Below are 21,965 nucleotides of genomic sequence, written 5' to 3' on the forward strand. Positions count from 1 at the left end.
CTTCTTTTTAAAAAAATCACAATTACTCTCATTCAATTTCATTGAAGCATTAACTATGCTTAAATAGGACCTATATTCTTAATCTTGGTCAAATAATTCTTTAAAATTGACAAGAACTTGTGAGTATGAATTTAGAAAAAGGTAAAAACATGGCGTTTGTACTTACAGTCATGCTATGTGTCACTTTTCCTAATGACGGCCAATCTTCAACATCTGAGAAGTCACTTCCCTACAACAAAATTTGTTTTTGTAATGTTATTTTATATAATTTATTACTCTATTAGGTTTTATGGACAATTGTTATTTGCATTCTGATGCGTATCACTTGACCAAGATGTTTTACATGAAAATATTTATCCTTCCTATATTTATTGTAATTTTTTATTATTAAAAAAAATTGAAATAAAAGAAAAACCCTCAGATCCTTCATCAAGCTTCTGAAGAATTTATACCCTTCATCAGGACCTTGATACCGTTATTAATAAGTCACAAGATACTTGAAACTTTTGACATCAAATACTGATTTCAGAGTCTGTTTCATATTGGAAATATAACAATTCTTTGACATTTTAATGTAAAATTACTAACAATAAACACTCGATATCAACTATATCAAGAAATATACTTGTTTTCACATAAATACTACAAAGAATTTAAATATCGTGATAGCAAATTATTATTCTGACATTACAGTTTTTTCCTTAAAAATTACATACCACTGAATAACGAAATAAACTGGGGTAGCCTACCTTTTTAGACAATTTTCTTTTATCCTTCGGTGCATTTGCTGGCACAGTTTGGCCGTAAGTACCATTTTCTGAAAGCAAAAAATAAACTAATTATAATGTATGTATTAAGACATAAAAAAGCTTATCACTAAGTTTTAACTGTTAAGCAAACATATTTTTATTGCACTTAAATTGTACAACATTAATGCATTATTAGATTAATTTAATTGTTTTTCAAACCTAAACAAGAATCCATAAAGTTATGAAACGCCTAAAAAGATAAAAGACTTGAATTATTATTTATGATGTGTGATCTTTCGGTGTTTTAATGTTAATGTCGGAGCGGTGAGCTGCTTGTTTGAACAAGTGTCTTCTTAGTTCATTTTTCTTTATATTTCAAGCAATCAGGACAACAAGGAACATATGTATTAGTGTTAAATATTTGTTTACACAAATTCATGCCATTGTCTAAAGTTTAAACACCAAACCAAAAGCGAGACAAAAGGAAAGAACTGGATCTCTTTAGTCACATGGCATATAGATATAATTGATTAAAAGTTTGGTGAGGAAATAAATGGTGGGGATTTTGTCGGTATCGGTGGGTTAAGCCCCCAAAAACGGGCAGTCGTTGTAACAAGCAGCTCGGGCCAAATTTCACCTAAAACCTGTTCCAGACCATAGCGACTTAGCATTGCACAACCGTCTCCCCCTACATCCAGTAACCCACTAGCACTCTTTTCTCCCTCCTCTAAACTTCCCTAAACTAATGATTAACTCATAAAAATATTGAAATATGACATCGTATTGGGTGAAAATCCAAGCTTTGCACTGACCAAAATTAAATAAACTCAATAATCAATTTTCCATTTTATAGATGCGTACATATTTATAGATGTACAATTAAGAGAAATTATATTAGTAAATATCAGAGAAATCTTTGAGATCTGCCTGAACTATTATATTCACATGATATATCATTCAGTAACCCTGGTTTGACATAATTTATTGTCTATAACTCTTCTCCTCAGCCTACAGTATTTCTTTTATGGCCTTTTGTCAATCAAAAACGGACTAATCCCATAATTCTTAAATACTGTATTTGTTTTTTAATGCTTTAAAGAAATGGTTAATTTGAAATTAAAAAGGGTTAATTTCAAGTTAAAACAGGTTAATTTGCAGATAAAAAGATTTATTTGCAGTTAAAAAGGGTTAATTTGAAATTAGGAATTTTAATTTGAAGTTAAGAGAGTTAATGTGAAGTTAAAAAAGATTAATTTTAGGTTAAAAAGGGTTAATTTAAAGAAAAAACTGTATTACATGCTATTGTAAAAAGGTATATTTTCCTTTTGTTAGACTGGACTGATTAATGTGTAGAGATTAGTGACCGTTAATCGATAGTTATTCAGATATCGTGAGATGCGGTCGGGTGTGATGTAGGTTTCAGAAAAACATTTTCTTTATCGTGCCAACGTTTCAATCTTTTATTGAGATCATCTTCAGGGCTCAATAAAAGATCGAAACGTTGGCACGATAAAGAAAATGTTTTTCTGAAACCTACATCACACCCGACCACATCTCACGATATCTGAAGGACTAATTAATATTTTTTTATTATTGTTTTACTAGCTCAAACTGAATTGAATTGAAAATTCAAAGGTGTATAATGAAGTTAATTTCTCTTAAACTTGTACTGTTTTAACAATAACCAGAGGGGACCCCATTTATTTATTTTATTTATTTATTTATTTTTAATTAGACCCAGACGTTTGAACTTTCATGATATTTACTGTTTATGTATATGTATTGTATAAGTATAGTTGTTTTGAAAAAAATGCATCGTGTGAACGAAACAACCCAGGTCCTGGAAAAATTTCTCGCTACTGAATTTCTTCTGAACCTACTTCTTTTTCTGTACCTGTTATAATGGATATAGTGTCTGCTCATCCGAGAAGAATTTTAAAAAATTCAAAACTAATCGCAAATTGTTTTGAACAAGATGAATGCTTTTTGCAATGTCTTTGGTGAATGCACTGAAACAGAAGAATGAAACCGAAAAGGAAAAAAAAAATGATGAAATCGCTTTTGACCCAGATAATGTATTGGAATTTGAGGATCTCAATAATATTGATCTAAAGTATATATGTATCTAAAGGCGAAACGTTTTTGTTCACTACACAACAGGAAATACGACAAAGGAATAGGTTGTCGAACATAATACATGCTGACTTTTTTCTCTGAAATCATCGATATACTAATTAACAAGGACTGTACAAAATTGAAAATTAATAATCAAATCATGATTATCCAAGTAAATCGATGTTGATAATGAGGAAATATATGCAATTATTGGGTTACTAATTTGCAGTGGGGCTAATAAAAGCATACGAGATCCCGTTTGTAAGCTTTGGATGAACAAATTTTGTCCTCGAACTGTAAATAGATCCTTATGTTTGCTTTTTATTTATCTTGTTTTTGTATTTTGTAATGAAATTCATTAGTGTAATTTTTTGTATCAATAATTTTAAAAATTTGTTAAAAACTAATTCATTTATTAATATTAGACCGTGTCTATTTTAGTGAATTTGTGAACATGAAATTAGTTCAGATAAATTAAAATTAAATAGCAAAAATAACAACAAAAAGAGGGGCACATGGTGCAGAAACATAATTTCATTAGTATGATACTGGACATGTTAAACAAAAAAATAATTCGCGATGTGGCTGAAAATTTGAATTGGGAGATTTCCTCTTTACGATAGTCGTTTCCGACCATTTTGGTATGTCCACTAACCCACCATTCCCATGATGGAAAGAAGCTAGATGCATTTGATAGGCCAAAACGGTGAAGAAATCAGGCTAAATTGATTGGAAACGATCAAACTGAAAAAACTATTAACACGTTCAAGTGATGACTTTCAGGGGAGCTAAACTGCCAGGCCAACAGATAAGCAAATTTATCATTTTAAAAAATTGAAATTGTCCAGGTGGGGTAAAATTGAACTTCCAGCCAGCATTATATTAGTTTACTCTGGAAGCATCCTGTGTGTAATATTCCAGATATAACGAGAATAAATATACCCATGTATCGTTATATTTTTTAGAGTTCACTTGTAATCGACTGTGCCTCTTCTACATTAGGATTAACAATTATTTGAAGATCATGAAATGCAGTCTGGTGTGACGTAGGTTTTAGAAAAACATTTTATTTATCGTGCCAATGTTTTGATCTTTATTAAGATCATCTTCAGGGCTACATTTATTGTTTATAAATCCCAGACCCTGAAGATGATCTCAATAAAGATCGAAACGAAATGTTTTTCTAAACGTGTGATAATTAGAAAATGTTTTTCTAAACCCTACGTCACACCAGACCGCATCTCACGATCTTCAAATAACATTAACTAACGGTCACTAAACACCACACATTAGGATTAACTACATTTACATTTATTTTTTATAATTAAATAAAAACACACATGCAGATAATAAAACTGCCTAAATAGGGCGCCAAAACTTCACAGGACAAATAAAAAATAAATAGTTAATTTTACTCGCCTTCTAATGGCCCAACAGCAATACAACTAATCAATAACTTAATAAGAGAAACAACAAAAAGAAAAGCTATTAAGTTATCACATAAACAAATTGGTTGGAAAATTGCTTTCTCCATTAACGTAGCACATCGAAGATAGAAGGAAAACCTTCCATTGTGTTTAAATGGAAAGCAAACGACTTGTATCTCAGACAAGAGCAATCCACAAAATTTAAAGAATTTATTTATTCATTGATACAATGCCTCAGAGGAAGATTTGAATAATTAGTAATTACTAAGTACTAACAAGTTCCTGTGTCAAAACATCCAAAACTACTGTATTTTGGGTTAATTCAAGTTTAATTTTATTTTTTATTATTTTTACTATCTTACTTTGAACAATCAAACAAGCTTGTGTGGTGTTTAGTGACTGTTAGTTAATTAATGATTATTTGGATATCATGAGATGCAGGTTTGTACTCACAAACACACAAACACTTTGAGTGAGTACAAATACTTTGAGTATAAACTTTCTAGCATTGTATAAATTCACTTTTGTCACATCCTACATGTATATCTATAATTTAAACAATGTTTATAAATCCCAGGCCCTGAAGATGATCTCAGTAAAGATTGAAACGTTGGCACGATAAAGAAAATGTTTTTGTAAAACCTACGTCACACCAGACCACATCTCACCATCTCCAAATAATCAAACAAGCATTAATTGCTAAATCATGCAATATTAGAACTCCTAAACGATGCATTCATATTCGTTTGCACTTATTTGACGGTTTTAAGATGAAAAACAACCGGCCTACAGATGCCTAAATGCAAGGCAAACACGTACAGTCAGTATACAGCAAATCGGTAAAGAATTAAATTTTGGAAATTTTTATGCAGCAAAGGATGGTTACTTTTTATTGAATTGACTGACCATTTCATTTTAATGTACCATCATGTATTGAAAAAAGTATTACAAATTTTATTTTATTGAAAGCGTTTGGACCCAATCAAATAGAAATATTTGTACATATAAATAAGGAATTTTTAAAAATATCAGCATATTTATTGGCACTGGCAAAAATTAACGTATGATGGTTATAAAAAAATAAATTTCCCATTTTTTTCCCTGCCGAGCTAGGGCTATTGCCCTAAGTTTTGAAGATCTCAAATGTTTTTGATATATTGCTGAGATCCCACCACAAAATTATGTACAGCCTAAACCTGCGGTTGGGGACTCGGCAAGGCGATTTCCAATCTGACTTTTCATTCACACCAATAGATACATTCACACAGTAAAGATCATGCATTAACATCTTGAGTTATATTCTATACAGACCAAGTCCATACACACTTAACCACGCAAAAAAATACATTCACACAATTAGGCAGTCACCAGGGTTTTTGATATTATGCCAGTGACTACCCCTCTGGGTTATTATCTTGCAGTCTGTAGGGTGATAAACATATTGTTTGATACGTGGTTACCTACCATCTTGGTTTGTCTATCTTGACTGATTATTTTGTTGGTTCAATCATGTTTGAGCATTTCACCAACCTCAATGATTTTTGTGGGGTGAATTTTTAATTATGAGATCGTGCATGGTGTGAACCAACAAAAATCAGTGAGGATAGCAGACCAAGATGGATAGGCAACTATCGAACAATAAATTTAAGTAATACTCAATATAGTCTACACAAACTATTTATACGCTACAGAGCACACAACGCAGAATGTCAAAACAGATTTTCAACAGGCGCTAAAAAGGGAAAAAAATCATCTTTTATATAACAACACTGGGTTAACTGATCTACGTAAAAATCACTAAGATATCTTCCTGAGATAAAATGAGTATTTTACAAACAAATATAAATGAATTGTTTGCAACTGCGAGCAATAAAAGTGTTAAATAACAAGTGCGGTGCTAGAAACCCTACACACCTGCAGGATTACATAACTAAACTGGTTAAACAGTAACTGCTTTTGAAATGCACTGAGGGTTCACATTTGTCAAGGGTGGAGGGCAGTTGAAAAAAATTTTGTACTGCATAAATAAAATTTTTGTAGGTACGGATTATAAAGACTGTATTACTTTATGGTTTGGGGGCTAAAGCAAGCCTCGGTCATATTCAATTTATGAATGCAACCGTTATTTTTATTGGAAAACGCCCACGATTTAAAAAAGAAAAAAGTGTCAATTTGGACTCCCGTTTGAATTTATATCGCAGGTGTACGCACAGAGTCAAAAAGTAAAGGAAAAAATGGAAAAAGAGATTAGGTGTGGAAAACCATAAGAAGCGAATTGAGTTTAGGCCACACGAGGACCGCCTGTCATTTACTGGCTTGCGGCCAATTTTGCCTTAGGGATATTGGGCCCGCGAGTGGGTGCCGGCCAAAACCCCGATCCTCGTTCTCGATCGGATTTGATTACAATATCGTCCGAAGTGTGAAATAAAACTCGAGACATTAAAAGCGACCTAGTGTGAGCGATCTTTGACATTTGATATTACAAATAAAAAAGTGAAATACAAAATCCGTAAAGGGAAGGGCGACGTGCACAACGACGGTGTCTGTTGCAAGCTTCTACAGGTATTAGATCATTTTCTGGTTTAGTGTCGTACACGCGTCAACATTTAAAGTTCAATTTAATTTATAACATTTTTTTTAAACCGTTAGGCAGTTCTAATTAATATCATTTAACTTTATTAAGGGGTAAACAAAACCAGCTTTAACGTTGATGGCAGTCGCTGACCTACTACTTTTTAAAAGAAGGATCGACTCAATTCAACTGAAGTAAGGGTCTAGGAGAAGTACAATACGACAAAAATCCCCCTTCCTAGTATTCTTCGCATCAACATCAAAAATACCAGACAAAGAGGCGGGACTTATGGACTTCGTGATGAAACTGCAACTCTGACATGGTACCAAGATGGCAGGAATGACAGTCGATGACCTACACTTCTTAAAACACGGATCGAGTCAACCGAGCTGAACTAAGGCACTAGGAGAAGTACAATACGACAAGAGGCCGAATGACTTGGGAAATTCAAAATCCCCGATTCACAGAATACTTTTATCATCAACATCATAATCTTCAAACTGATGGGACTTCTGGACTTTGAGAAGAAATTACTATCCTGACAAAGGCAGGAATGACAATTTATGACCTACTACTTCTTAAAAAAAAGGATCGAGATAACTGAACTAGGAGAAGTACAGTACGACAAGAGGCTGCATGGCCTGGGAAATTCAAAACCCTCCACTTCCTAGAATACTTTTATCATCATCAAAGACATGAATAAAAGAGATGGAACTTTTAATCTTCGGCAAGAAACTACCACTTATATCTTCGAATGCACAGAATACTCGTGGAGACCTAGAGTACGAAAAAGACAAGTTGATCTTTTTGGCTTTTTAAAAGAAGAATCGAATCAATCGAACTGAACTAAGGGACCCTGATACAATAAGATAAAAGAAACTGTGCCTGGGGGGAACCCCGCTTCCTAGTATACTTCTCATCATCACCATCAAAGAGATGGGTCTTCTGAAAGAAACTGCCACCCATATTATCTTCAAATGCAAAAACAGTTCAGTCGATAACATCAGTCAATTGAACTGAACGAAGGAACTATAAGTTAAGAACAATACAAATTAAAGGCTAAGCTAGGTACGATTAGGGTTAGGGACAGTAGAGGATATGTTAGGTTAGGCAGAGTTATGGTTAGGTTCGGGAACGAGTTAAGTTAGGGTCAGGTTACATATCCATGATACGATCTTTTTTCGTGGAGCGGAGAAAAAATGTGATTGCGAAGAGCGAGTTTTAGCATATAGCTAAAGAAGAGTGAATTCAGGAATATAAGCTTTTTTTATTATTTAATTGCTTTCTGTACAAAAATTACTAAAACTGGAAGTGTGAGAAATTATAGAAATAAAGTGTATGAAATAAATAAAAGTTTTATAAATTAGCCAGTCCACTCCTAACACTATGAAAACAAACATTAACTTGTCATACTTAACTTTATTAACACAAAAATAAAATTGGACAGAACGGCATTTCAGTAAGTATGTAAGGTAAAACTCGAGTCAAATTGAAAAGTAATAATTTGAACATTAATGATTAATGAATTTAATGGGAAGATATGGATATGTTGGGTTTAATTTTTGATAGGTGGGGACAGATTCGGTATTTAGGCTTTGGTGGCTGTATAGATAGAAAATTTCAGTCGTAAAAATGGGGTATCGGACTCGAAAGCAGATTTCAAGGTGGAGTTTGAAATAATGTCCATCCAATATTCATATTCACTTGAAGATAGACTGGTTCGCTTTGTCGAAACTCAAAACGGTTTTACCACCTATTCACATTCTTGCAGCACTGTATCTCGAGCAGTTGGGAAGTAGTGGTCAACGGACATCTTCAAACTTCGAAGGTGTTCACATATTTCATCGGAAGCTCCAGTTTGTTTTCTTTTAAAATACTAATAACCCAGGAAAACAAACACTCCACCTCTTCTTTCTCAACAGATTCAACCCAAAAATGGAGTTTTCCTTTTGAAAGCGCGAACTTTGTCATTGGCATCGAAAGTTGTGATACTGTTGCCTTGCATAGAAAGGCACATCTCGTTCATTTTCATGCAAATTTATGATAAATACGACAGTGTACATTGTCATTTCTCATCATCGAAAACGTTGGCTAATTTGGCATTGTGGTCCGTCAACAGAAAAAAGACCTCAGAAAGTAATTCCAAATCGTGAAAATGCTTTCACACGAGACAGCCACCTCACTTTGATATCGTTACATAATACTGTGAAAAGTTTTGACCTCAATGGCCGCGACCTAATCGGAGACTTGTAAAATTTGAGCATGCTGGATGCTTCATCTGAACACTACTCTTCATTTGGCGACAAAGTAATGTCCTCATCGGAAGGTTAAAATCAATTCCAATTCGCCGCTTTCCTAGCTATGCCGAGAAACTGCATCCTTCCTCAGAGACCCAGACTTCAGCCACCGATCCATATTGGAAATGATCAATGAGAACGACACAAATAAGTAGTGCACTCGCGAGAGAAGTTTGAGCTTACATCACATTTGCGAGAAACAACGGCTTTTTATATACAATATTGGAAAAATCCAGGGTGATCCAGAAGCAGCAGTTCCAGGTTATGAAGGACACCAGTATCAACAATGGAAACCGATCGCCCAACCAGTCTGGTCCCGTCCATCTCACTTACCTTACCTATTTTGCTACGTGTGCAAAAATAAGCGTATAATGAATAATAACTGTTTCAGTACTCCTTTCTGTGTGGTACTGAATTCAGACCACAAACATTCATATGTCTTATCCTATTGCCTACGAATGGTTGACCTACCTAATATCTGTGTATGCAACATTACAGTCCTATTTCGATGAACTTCTTTTTCTACCTTATAAATCAAAAACACAATTTTATTCTTAAAGATGAGTCTAGAAAAATCTAATTATTCTAGACATAATTAATATTCACATCTAAAGGATTTGACGTAAAAAGAATTATTTACATTAAATCAATCATATATACGGATTGTTCAAATACCAAATAAAATGTTGTTGTTATCGTACACTTGAAGAAATTCGAGTATTACAGGAGATAGAGTGGAGTGGAAAGGTACACGAAGGTACAATCATTTTCAAAAAATTATATGATACAGAAACAATCAAAAGTCTTAATAAAGACAAATAGCAGAAAAGAATTACGAAGAATAAATGAAGAATTTAAAATCTGGGTCTGACTTCATGAGGACTTGTTCAATCAATGAACATCAAGCATCACCGTAGCAGTCAGGACTGGACACTGAAAAAGCAGCAAATTTTGCAATTTGCATAAACATAGATCAGAAGAACATTTACAATATAAAGTAGTTTTAACAAATTACTCATAAAATCTTGAATTAGTGATAGCATTTTTAAAACAGCCCATAGATTACAGTACAACAAAATCATTGAGTGCAAACTAATGATACTTTTCGTTCTATCATATTCGAAATATTTTTATTATTTATTGGATATTCTATTCTTTCAGAAACGATTCGATATAAAGCAAGTATATCCTGTGAATATGGTGCTCCTAATGAGGAGGTATCGTCCAACTATTAATTGTTTAGGTCATCATTCTCTATTACGCAACTACCAAGCTTTTATTTGGTCTACATCAAGGCTCTACAGACAAAACAGTTGAACACTGTGTCAAGGAAATCAAAGATCAAAAGATTTGGTATTAGAAAACCAACAAAAGAATATCATCTCGGAGGCATCTATCTTATCAATAGTAAAGTACAGAGGGGTGTTTGGAATTGCGTCAAGGTCCTGTCAGACATTGGGTAAAACAACAATATTACCTTTGTTTGGGTACCTGAGGCCTATAAATTGGCCAAGGAAAGTTCGATTAGGATAGCTTTTGCGGCATGCCAAAGCCAGAAACCTAGATCCATCAGATTGAACACAATAAGTGCGGGTAACATCGCAGAAACTAACGGCAGGACGACTAAACCTAGGTGTTAGGACTAGAATGACATAACTGCTGACACTTCAGACTCCGGAGGCGTAAGTATAAACCAAGAACTAGAATTCATGTAAGCATTGGGCAATATGTCACTGTCTTTCAGGGGTGGCTATTGAATACTGTGCCTGAGATCAAAAGGTTAGGTATTCCTAATTAAAGAACGGCCTCAGAGCTGTTTGGGATTGCATGAAGGCCCTATTAGACATTGGGGACAACAAACTCATCATTATTTGGGTACCAGGCTTACCGGGCAAAGGGACAACCAAGAGGCCGATAAATCTGCCAAAGAAAGTTCAGTCAGGCCCTGATCCCTTTTACGGCAGAACAAATTGCCAAAAACGTAGATCCATCAGTCAATGGATAATAATTCTTTCGTTCAATGGAATTGTATTCCAGGATAGAGAGCAAAAAGTTATTAAAGGGCCATAACGACAGAACTAGTACGAATGACATGGTTTGCTGACTGGGCACTTCAGATACCGGAGGCATATATAATCGAAGGAGTGAAATAACATAACCTTGGGCAATATGTATATATAGTAGACTATGGCTATCATCGACCACACCAGGGAAATTAAGACTGAGCTTCCTACGATTTCTCGGAATTCAAACAGATATAAGCCGGCGACTCACAACGGAACTTTCTTGATCAGATTGTCCTCAAATATGAATCCTGTCCAAGCTACCTCCACCTCCAACATCCAAGAACACCTTGAACTTATCGACGATTGGTGCAAAAGGTTAAGAACAAGACTAAATAGAGATTATTTGGAGGTCGTGAGATGCTGTCTAGTGTGACGTAGGTTTTAGAAAAACATTTTCTTTATCGTCCCAACGTTTCGACCTTTATTGAGATCATCTTCAGGGCTCAAAGTGATTTTCCGTGTAGATGTGTCATTCTTGTCTGTCGTGCACTCTCAACACAACACATAAGAATGACACAATTACGCAGAAAACACAACACGACACAAAGAAAATGTTTTTCTATTCTATAATCATCAAATAACGGTCACTAAACACCATACATTACTAACATGAGTAAACATGAGTAAGTTAACATGAGTTAACTTACGATACAACAACTTAACAGAGGACTTCTAGGACCAAAATAAGGCTTGACTGTCAAAACTGAACTAACCTTGTACAAAACTTTTCTGCGACCACTTGGACATACGGAATGGAACTGTAGGATTGGTGGCCAAGCCATCCAACATCCAGCGCATCTAATCCTTCCACAATCTCCTCAACATTCTTTTTTGTCAACAGATCCGTTCTCGATTCCAAAAGTTTCCTACTGCTCGAGCCCTCTCTACACATTCTATCCCAAGAACCCGCGAGGTCGCCTTAATCGATGATGACCTAGAGACCTCTATGTCCGTTAATCATGCACACTGAGTGTCAGCATTGGCTGGACTCTCACGGCATATGTCTTCTGAGTCCGCTGGCATTAGTGTTAGGGCTGTGACCGTGTGAAAAAATTGTTGTGATCACATTTGTATTATGTACAAATATGTGTAGCATATTACTAAATCGTTAAAAAAAAAATAACTAGGACCTGTGTACGTTCCTGATTTGTATTATCATATTTAATATCTGAACATGAATAAAAAGTGACCACAACTTTAATGCCACTTAACAATTCTGCTTCTAATAATGTTAACAATATTATCTCATATTTGTTTCATTTGTTAGAATAGGAATGTTTGGCAAATAAAGCGTATGTACATTAGTCATATGCATTCTATATTTAGTATTGTTCCAAATCCTTTTGAATTCGTAGAGAAAAATGAAGGAACCGAATTTGTTCTTGATTCAATAATCAATGGGTATCAGAAGGGAGAGAATGAATGATGGAGGTAAAGAGCAAAAACATAAGAGGGAGAGATGTGCGTAGTTAACATCGATCCTGCTTAGCCGTGGGCAGCGGCTGCACTCGTCGCAGCACGAGTTGTAAAACACTTGGGATGTCAACGGTTCGTAAAGCTTCGATTAAGGACAATTCCAAGCATGTCTGTGTTTTGGTTTCTGTCTCTTTCTCTCTCTCTCTCTCTCTCTCTCTCTCTCTCTCTCTCTCAACGATAACCTTAAGATCGAACATAAATACGACCTAGTCAAGCTGGTAAACATTAACGGTTGCCAAAAACGGGCTGCCCGTTCCGATAAACCAGCGACGCAGCGTCGGAAAAATAAAAGCTCCGAGACGCGAGTCAAGGGCAAGCGACGAGTTAGTGGCCCATTATTCGGAAATAGATTGTCAGCATGGTTCTCTGATATAGTTACATGAGGAAACAGTAATCTTTTACAATTGTAATTTTATAATTTAATTTTTATATACGGTCATGCACATACATCAAATTAATGGAGAAATCTTCTCGAACGCCTTATACATTTCCTGTCAACATTTCAACAACTCTTTACCTCTCTACGTAAAATTGACGAAATATATTCGTTTTTAGCATCTAAAAACTTAACGATACTTTTCAAATATACTCATCACCGTTATTTTTTCTTTATTTGAAATTTGGAACTCCTTCCATATTGATATTATCTTATCTAGCATAAGTACAATATCGCAATCGTCTGTAAAACACAGAATAGCACAAACGTACAAGGAAAAAAATTTTTAAATGAGCTGTTTCATCTGTCGAAAACAACATTTGCTAGATGTTATTTCTCATCCGCTCTTCTTCCAACCGTGACAATACGATAAAAATCGCATTATTTCCACGCTATTAAAATGTTATTTAACTAGAAAATTCGATCCCTTTAAAAACAACAGGCTAAAATAATATATGTACTCGTTAATAAGACAGATTGGCTAAATAAAACAATACCAGATTTGTGAGAATACCGAAGACAATGATAAATCGGGTGAATTCATTCAATTAAAATTGATAAGATAATCAATCCAAATATAAAATTTTACTATTAGACTATTATGGACAATTTTCGTGTTCTTTCTGGGGTAAGACAGAGTATCTACTAAGTCCAATTCGATTTTCTCTCTACCTGAATGACCTCCTTTCGGTTCTAAGCTATGCAGTCAAACTAGGTAGCACGAAAATAAACATTTTAATGTATTCTTTTTATGTAAGGTTTTAGTTGAAATGATAAAGCTAGTGTCACGAGCGGGATTCGAACCCACGGCCTTCAGTAAATACGCCGCTGCTCTAACCACTTGAGTTATCGTGACTTTATCCACTCGGACACCAGTGATGTAGGTTCGAATCCCGCTCGTGACACTAGCTTTTTCATTCCAACCAAAACCTTACATAAAAAGAATAATTAATTGAAAGAAGTAATGTGTAGAGATTAGTGACCGTTAATCGATAATTATTCAGATATCGTGAGATGCGGTCTGGTGTGATGTAGGTTTCAGAAAAACATTTTCTTTATCGTGCCAACGTTTCGATCTTTTATTGAGATCATCTTCAGGGCTCAAAGTGTTTGTCTTCTGTGTAACTGTGCCATTTTGCGTGTCGTGTTGAGAGTGCCTAGTGACCGTTAATCCCAGTGTGCCTAGTGACAATTTGGCCAATTAGACCACTAAACATAATGGATTCTAACGTATGTAGATGGCATCGTCATACTGGCAAACACTGCAGTAGGTCTTCAAAAGAACATTAACATGCTACAGCCTTACGGTTGTCAGTGGTACTGCATTATTTTAATCTTAACAAAACAAAATTAAAGTCTTTAGAAGAGGCGGACGACTCCGTTCATCGGGTACGTGGTTCTTCACAGGGAAGAGAATCGAAACAGTAAAAAAAAATACAAATACTTTAGAGTTAAACCTAATCTTTCCTATCCATACATATCTTGAAAAAAGCTCTTGACGCCAAAACAACAGTCTTCACCGTCGTACCGCTGATCAAAATAGTGTGCATTCAATGCAGTCTACAGATCAATTCTGTATTACAGATGCCAGATCTGGGGATACGAAATGTACGATGGGGTGGAAAAAGTACGACGCTTCATTATCAGGAAAATCAGTTTTCATTACTGTCTCCCATACCTCTAACCATCTCCTCTACTTGGAAACTAACTATTTTTGTTTATACTCTAAAACTGCACTTTGCTTATATTGTCAAAACCTTAAGGTCCACAGATTCTAGGCTCGGCAATATTACGGCTAAAGTAATTATCAATTCAGACCTCTCTTGGTTCGCACATTGGATGGACCTTATTCGAAAAATACGAGATTGGGGGAGAATAGTGTTTACCTATCAACCCAATATATTCTTTACAAACAGCGTCAGGGCCCCCGGTCTGTTTGACTTTGGGAAACCAAACATAGATGGTCTAAATCTATCTGATCTTCGATGGCTCTTCAAGTTAAGATGTGAAGTGCTATGCGTAAATGCGGTTGTCTGACGGCAGGACAACGAGAAGTTGTTTGTGCTCTTTATGCAATTCACGCAGTCCGGAAAATGTATTCTATTTTATGGCACAATGCACTATCCTTGGTGAGGTGCGGTTTTTGCATTTAGGATCTTTGCGGTTAAAAAGGGTACAAGCTAAGCTATTATAAGCTGAGCTTAAGTTCTTATAACATATGCCTGATATGCTTGGAAGTACGAACTGATTAAGGAATTTAATTGTTGAACATAATAGCCGAATTATTTTATATTAAAAATATTAAAAGTAGAATAGTTTGTTTTTATATTTAATTTTATATATAGTTTTTATTTTTATTAATTTTCACGTCTTTTAAGGGCCCAATTATTTTACATTAAAACAAAAGGGTTAATTTGAAGTTGTAAAGCATAAATTAAAGTTAAGAAGGGTTGATTTGAAAATAAAAAAGGTTAATTTGAAGTTCAAAAGTGGTATTTTCAATTTAAAAAGGGTTCATTTGAAATTACAAGGGGTTAACTTGAAGATAGAAGTTGAAGATAAAAAGTGTTAATTTAAATTTAAAATGGGTTGATTTGAATTTTTTTTAAAATAATTTGAAGTTTAAAATGGTTAAGTTCAAGTTAAAAAAAGGTTAATTTGAAGTTAACATCGGTTAATTCCAAATTAAAAAGAGTTAATTTGACGAAGAAAAACTATATTATGATTCGAATTCAAAATTTAGAGCCTCCAAACCATATTTATTTCACTTGCTGCCTGTTGGAATACATTTATACATGTGTAAACAGCGAAATGATAGTTTTTACAAATAATTGCCCGTTATAACTAATTAGTTATAAAGACGTTTTAAAAAATTTAAACTTAAATAAAACTATTTTTTACTCAGCACACACTGGAATATCGTTTTCTTTCATATATATCCACGATTATTCATTTAACACCAATGTTTATTTATTTGTTGTTAGCTTACTTGGGTTACCAACATACAAACCCATCACAAAACTGTCAAAATTGGCAAAATGACTTTTTAACTTAGGAATTTAAGAACAATAATGTTGTACTATATTGTTTTTAATTATGAAAACTGATAGTTAATAATCCCAGTGGCCTTTAGCCATTAAAAAATAAATTTAAACAATTAAGTCCGTTAAAAGAAATAAAATATAACTAGACAGAAAAATATTACTTTTCACACCTGGATGATTATATTCCTCCTTTAATTAGGACATTAAAAAAATGGGTAAACATACCGTTTAAAATCAGTTTAGACCTGAGCATCGACTTAAAATTACAGTACAGAGCGAAAATCCGAAACAATCCGTGTATCCAAAAGCGAAGCACTTCGTCACTGCGGAGACGATCAACTGATTTCGAGTCAACAAAACAATATAAAAAAAAAGTAAAATAAAACAAGGAAGGGGAGCAGGGACCAATCTCTGGCCGGGTGCCACTTTTCTGCAAATAGTCTCCTGGCAGAGAGTGCCGAATTTCGTGCAAGGGGACGGCAGAGGGTTCATAGGTGCTATTAGGATTTTTTTTTCCTCAAAACTCCATATTGAATTAACTTCCAAGACTATTCATTGAAAGGGTCTATTGGATTTTCAGCTGTGCCGAAACACACAGGGCAATTCATCACTTTTCATCCTTGCAAGAATTGAAGATTGCAATATCATTGAAAAGACTGAGAGTTTTTGTTAAATGAGAAAAACATACATTTATTATCCAACCTTTATTTTCCATCTCTCGATTGTTGTTTTTATTGGATTTGGATTTATATAAGCTTAAATCTACCCATGTATATACATACATGCACACATGTACAGAATTGAGCCTATCACTTCTGGCAGTCCATAGGGAATTCCGACTTTTGTAATTTACAATAAATTACCTCCCTCAAGCCTCGAGTATCACCCACCCCGGGTGTCGGGAGTCATCAGACCTCAGTCTTACCCGTTGAGCCACCGAGGTTGGGTTCGATGTGCTGTCAACAGCTATGTCAATTCAGCAACTAACGCATGCGACTAACTCATTCACACTCACACGTAGTCTCTCCTATTCTACATACCATTCATTTAAGTAGGGAGTTGGAGTACTGGCTTAATTGAGGCCCGATCGGGTACTCAATATTCCGCCATCGGGCTTTTCACACTATACATTCACGCTAATAAATATATTCATTCACAACACACACTAGGGACACAAAATTGTCAGTACTATATACAAAAAAATAACCCTATTTCATCCAAGAATCGGAACAGGGGATACTCGGGTGCACGACCACAATTCTCATACCAGGTGGTATTCCTACGCGCTCTACATATAGAGCCAAGGAATTGCACCCCTCAATCGGAAGAGGGGCTGCACGAGGCTTTGGCTCAAAAAATTTTATTGGCCAAATTGAACATATTTAATAAATAGACCCTAAAAGAAATTTTTAGACAATAAATATTTTGCAATTATGGCATTACTTGGCAGAGAAAAATATTAAAAGCATGTCCAAATTCAATTCACCTTCACAATTCGGGCAAATGAAAATAGAAAAAAATGGAAAACCTTATTAAGCGGCTTAAACTGACAATGACGATGCACGATGAAGGCTGAATGTATTGTCGAGATTCAAACAAAGTTTTATGACTATCCCTGCTCTGGAGATTGACTACTAAACTAAAAGCACAATGCAACATTTTGACTATAAATATTTTTTCAATTTCACTCGTCGAAGGAACCATTCCCGTCGATTGTACCGATTTAAACAGATCTGATCTTAAGCAGGCAATCGTAAATTAGAACCGAAAGAACAAGCCTCATATAAGCCGATAGAAAAATCTTGAGTCTTTTTGAGAACAATTTGTCAAACATACGGGCAATTTTTATCGCAATTCTCAGCACTCCTTCACCAATGCAAATTCAATTTAAACGATATAATTATTTTTAAAACATCGAACTATTCAGAGATCTGGTGACAAACAAAATTTTTCACCGACACTGCGAAAACACAATACAGATTGACGTGCAATGGTAATTTTTTAAAGTTTACAGTTAATTAATGCGATCCAATTAATCTATTGGTGAAAAATGAAGGAAAGCGATCTTCACGTCGCGACTCACGATTTAATTGCGAGTGAAAAAAAATCGATAAATTTAACGATTTATTTACAATAATAAATAGATAAATACAAGGAAATATAGATAAATTACACATAATACAATGAAATATAGATAAATAAATTCGATTCAAAGTTGGAGTATTGAATTTTCCGTAATTCCCTCTTGTGGCTTCCTTTTTTTTTATCTCGTCATTGATTCATTGATTTATTACCGTAATAATTTAGACTATATACAATAAGATTGTATGCAGTAATCGAATGTAGTTCTTTCAAACTTCCTGTATTTGGCAAGACTTCAGGACAGCTTTTCCCCGGTTCGCAACGCCTAAAAGTTTATTGTACAAGTCTCAGGTACTGTTCATTTTAATTTTCATATGGCCTTGTATAAGCCTATTAATTTTATACTAAAAAAATTGGCTCAAATACACAGAAATTTACTTTACATGCTCATATTTCACACCATCTCCTAAAATTGTTTAATGCATTAAAGAAAGGGTTCATTTGAAGTTAAAAAGGGTTCGTTTAAAATTAACAAGGATTAATTTGACGGAAGAATGCGATAGTATGAAATGTAAGCATGTAACGTATAATTCCAGAACAGACATTTTATTTACAAATATATGCATTATACATAATATACAATGGTTTAGTGGAGTTTCTGCCTAGGGACGCTTACCTTTAGGGGGAAGGTTTAGGGCTTTAAAAGGGTTAGGATATAACGACATTTTTATTATTTACATTATTTTCTATTGAAGAAAAACCAAGTTAAAAACCCCAGCTATCATGGCCAAATTATAGAGAAGAAGAACAAATTCTTCTATGCTATATCGTCCAAGCCCATTTGGCAGCAGATTGTATTGGTAGCAGCTTTCATTGCTTAAAAAATTAAATGGTTGTATCTCTGATGTATTCCAGCACCATCGACAAGTTTGCCGCTTGTGGAATTCTGATATGCGTGTATATCGGAGCGAGGCCGCTGCAAGCCTCGTAAACGTGTTCTGCACAACCTGCAACCTGGCGACATTAGTCCTGCATGTCATGCCCCAGGATCGGAATTATATAAGAGCATCGGGCTTACCGCTACTTTGTACAGAAGACGCTTACTGGCAAGCGACAGGCTAAACTGGCGACATAGCAGAGGGAAAAAGTACGCGGTCAGCCGCTTTGCCCTTGTTCACTTTATCACTGACATGGGGAGTGAAAGTGAGTTTGAGTGAAATGAGGGAGTGAAATATCACCCCAAGATATTTGACCGGTTGAGACCACATACAGTGTTATACCTTCATATCGAATCTTTTTATAAAGCAACGGTCGACGCTTCCTGAAAACTACTGCCGTCGTTTTGTTATGGTTAATTTTAATTTTCCAAAGGTTGCAGAAACTTCCTATGCAGCGCACTGGGTTGTCTAATGTGTTCGATAGCGTATATATCCTCCAAGAAGAGGAGTGGAGAGCGATATCTTCAGCGTAGTAAAATTCCAACATTAAAAAAAACCAATACGTCGAAGACCATAAGAAAATAAATTACAATTAAAATATAGAAACAAATGATCCTTTTGATATTATTTTTAAATAAAAAATAATTAGGCTCTAAACAACGACAATTTCTCACATTTATTAAATTAATAGAAAATTCTTTATTTTTATATTTTATTTCGTATAATTTTTAATTTTAATTATATGTAATTAATTTTCATGCAGTTTTTAAAAGACGAATTATTTTATATTTTAAAAAATAAAAAGAAGAATCATTTGTTTTTATTTTTAATTTTACATATAAATTTTTAATTGCATTTAAATTAATTTTCATGCCTTTTATGAGCCCAATTGTTTTAGATTAAAACAAAATTTTCACATACAGGGTGAATTGCTACTCGTGCTACAAACTTCTCCAGTAGATTCTTCACCCTAAAATGAACAAAAAAGTTCATATTGTCCATGGTCCGATTCTCAACCATTNAAAAAAAATAATTTCAACTTAAACAGGGTTAGTTAATTTAAAGTTAAAAAGAGATGATTTGAAATTGAAAAAGTTAATTAAAAAGGGTTAATTTGAAAATTTAAAAAAAATTAAGTTAAAAGGGTTGATTTGAATTTTTTTAATCAATTTGAAGTTAAAAAGGGTTATTTTCAAATTAACCAAGGTTTTTTGAAATGAAAAAGTGTTAATTTGAAGTTAAAAAATTTAAGGTTAAAAAGGGGTTGATTTGAAATTAAAAAAGGTTAATTTGAAGTTAAAAAGGGTTATTTTTAAATTAAATAGAAGTCATTTGAAATGAAAAACGGTTAATTTGAATTTAAAAAGAATTAATTTAAATGTGTGGTGTTTGGTGACCGTTAATTAATGATTATTGGAGATCGTGAGATGCGGTCTGGTGCGACGTAGTTTTAGAAAAACATTTTCTTTATCGTGCCAATGTTTCGATCTTTATTGAGACCATCTTCAGGGACTGGGATTTATAAACATTGTTTAAATTATACAAATACATGTAGCCCTGAAGATGATCTTAATAAAGATCGAAACATTGACATGATAAAGAAAATGTTTTTCTAAAACCTACGTCACACCGGACCGCATCTCACGATCTCCAAATAATCATTAATTTTAAGCTATAATGTGCTGATTTGAAATTTTTAAAAAATTTATTTGAAGTTAAACAGGGTTAATTTAAAGTTAAAAAAAGATGCTTTGAAATTTAAAAAAGTTAATTTGATGTTAAAAGGGTTCATTTGATGTAAAAACGTCAAATTCAAATTAAAAAGGGATAATTTCAAGTTAAAAGTGGTTGATTTGAAATTTAAAAAATATAATTTAAAGTTTAAAAGGGTTAAGTTAAAGTTAAAAAAGGTTGATTTGAAATTAAAAGAGATTAATTTGAAGTTAAAAAGGGATAATTCCAAATTAAAACGAGTTAATTTGACGAAGAAAAACTATATCATGATTCAATTTCAAAAATCAGGACCCCATACTCCATTTATTTCGCTTGTTGCCTGTTTGAATATATATACACATATGTAAACAGCGAAATAATCATTTTTACACATAATTGCCAGTTAACTTATTTAGTAATTATTTAGTAATAATAATTATTTAGCTAACGTTAACGATTTTAAAAATTTAAACGTATTAAATAAACTTATTTTTTACTAAGAACACACTGGAATATAGGTTCTTTCATACATATCTATACAAAACGATTGTCTTTAATAAGTTTATTTTTTTAAATGGTACTTCTATCAACATACAAACACATCACAAAATTGTCAATATTATACGATAAAATTTACTGTTTTTTTAAACTGTTCAATTTATTTAATTGTTTTATTGAACGAAAAAATATATCTAAAAAGAGATCATTGTATAAAATTTGTACAATTTTGATTTGGCAAAATTAACGGACGTAGCCGGAAACAAGCTGAAAAGGCGAGTCTCTTCACATGCGCAGGTCGGACTAAAACGTTCCAAAAACATCACTAAGTCGCAAAAAGAAATTGATATTTCGCACCGTTTGACCACCTGGAACGGGAACTGGGTGTTGTACGATAATTGCAGAAGGACAGGTCGGGCGTGGTTACAGCATAATATGCCCAATTCAAGTCCCTGCCAAAAATGAAAGTCTGGCCGGGGTAACTTCAGCCATTTACTAATCCATTTTTATATTATACTTCCAGCATTAAAATTGTACTTAATTTTATTTGTT

At 33.9% G+C, this 21,965-nt stretch overlaps 1 protein-coding gene across 3 annotated transcripts in view; it reads right to left on the minus strand.

Annotated features, from left to right (window-relative positions):
- LOC106664083 (la-related protein 1) overlaps positions 1-21,965 on the minus strand; it is a 55,651-nt gene that overhangs the window by 9,709 nt on the left and 23,977 nt on the right. For 2 of the 3 annotated variants that reach the window (XM_014389465.2, XM_014389464.2), the window contains exons 2-3: positions 750-817; positions 167-229 (exon numbers count right to left, since the gene is read on the minus strand). In XM_014389465.2, the coding sequence (XP_014244951.1) occupies positions 167-229; positions 750-817 (131 nt within the window). Of the gene's footprint in view, positions 1-166; positions 230-749; positions 818-16,407; positions 16,503-21,965 lie in introns of those variants that run through there. The other variant, XM_014389466.2, reaches the window with a different exon arrangement.

Source organism: Cimex lectularius, unplaced genomic scaffold (genome assembly GCF_000648675.2).
Source record: "Cimex lectularius strain Harlan isolate CLEC.00 unplaced genomic scaffold, Clec_2.1 scaffold82, whole genome shotgun sequence".
In the NCBI taxonomy this organism is placed as follows: domain Eukaryota; kingdom Metazoa; phylum Arthropoda; class Insecta; order Hemiptera; family Cimicidae; genus Cimex; species Cimex lectularius.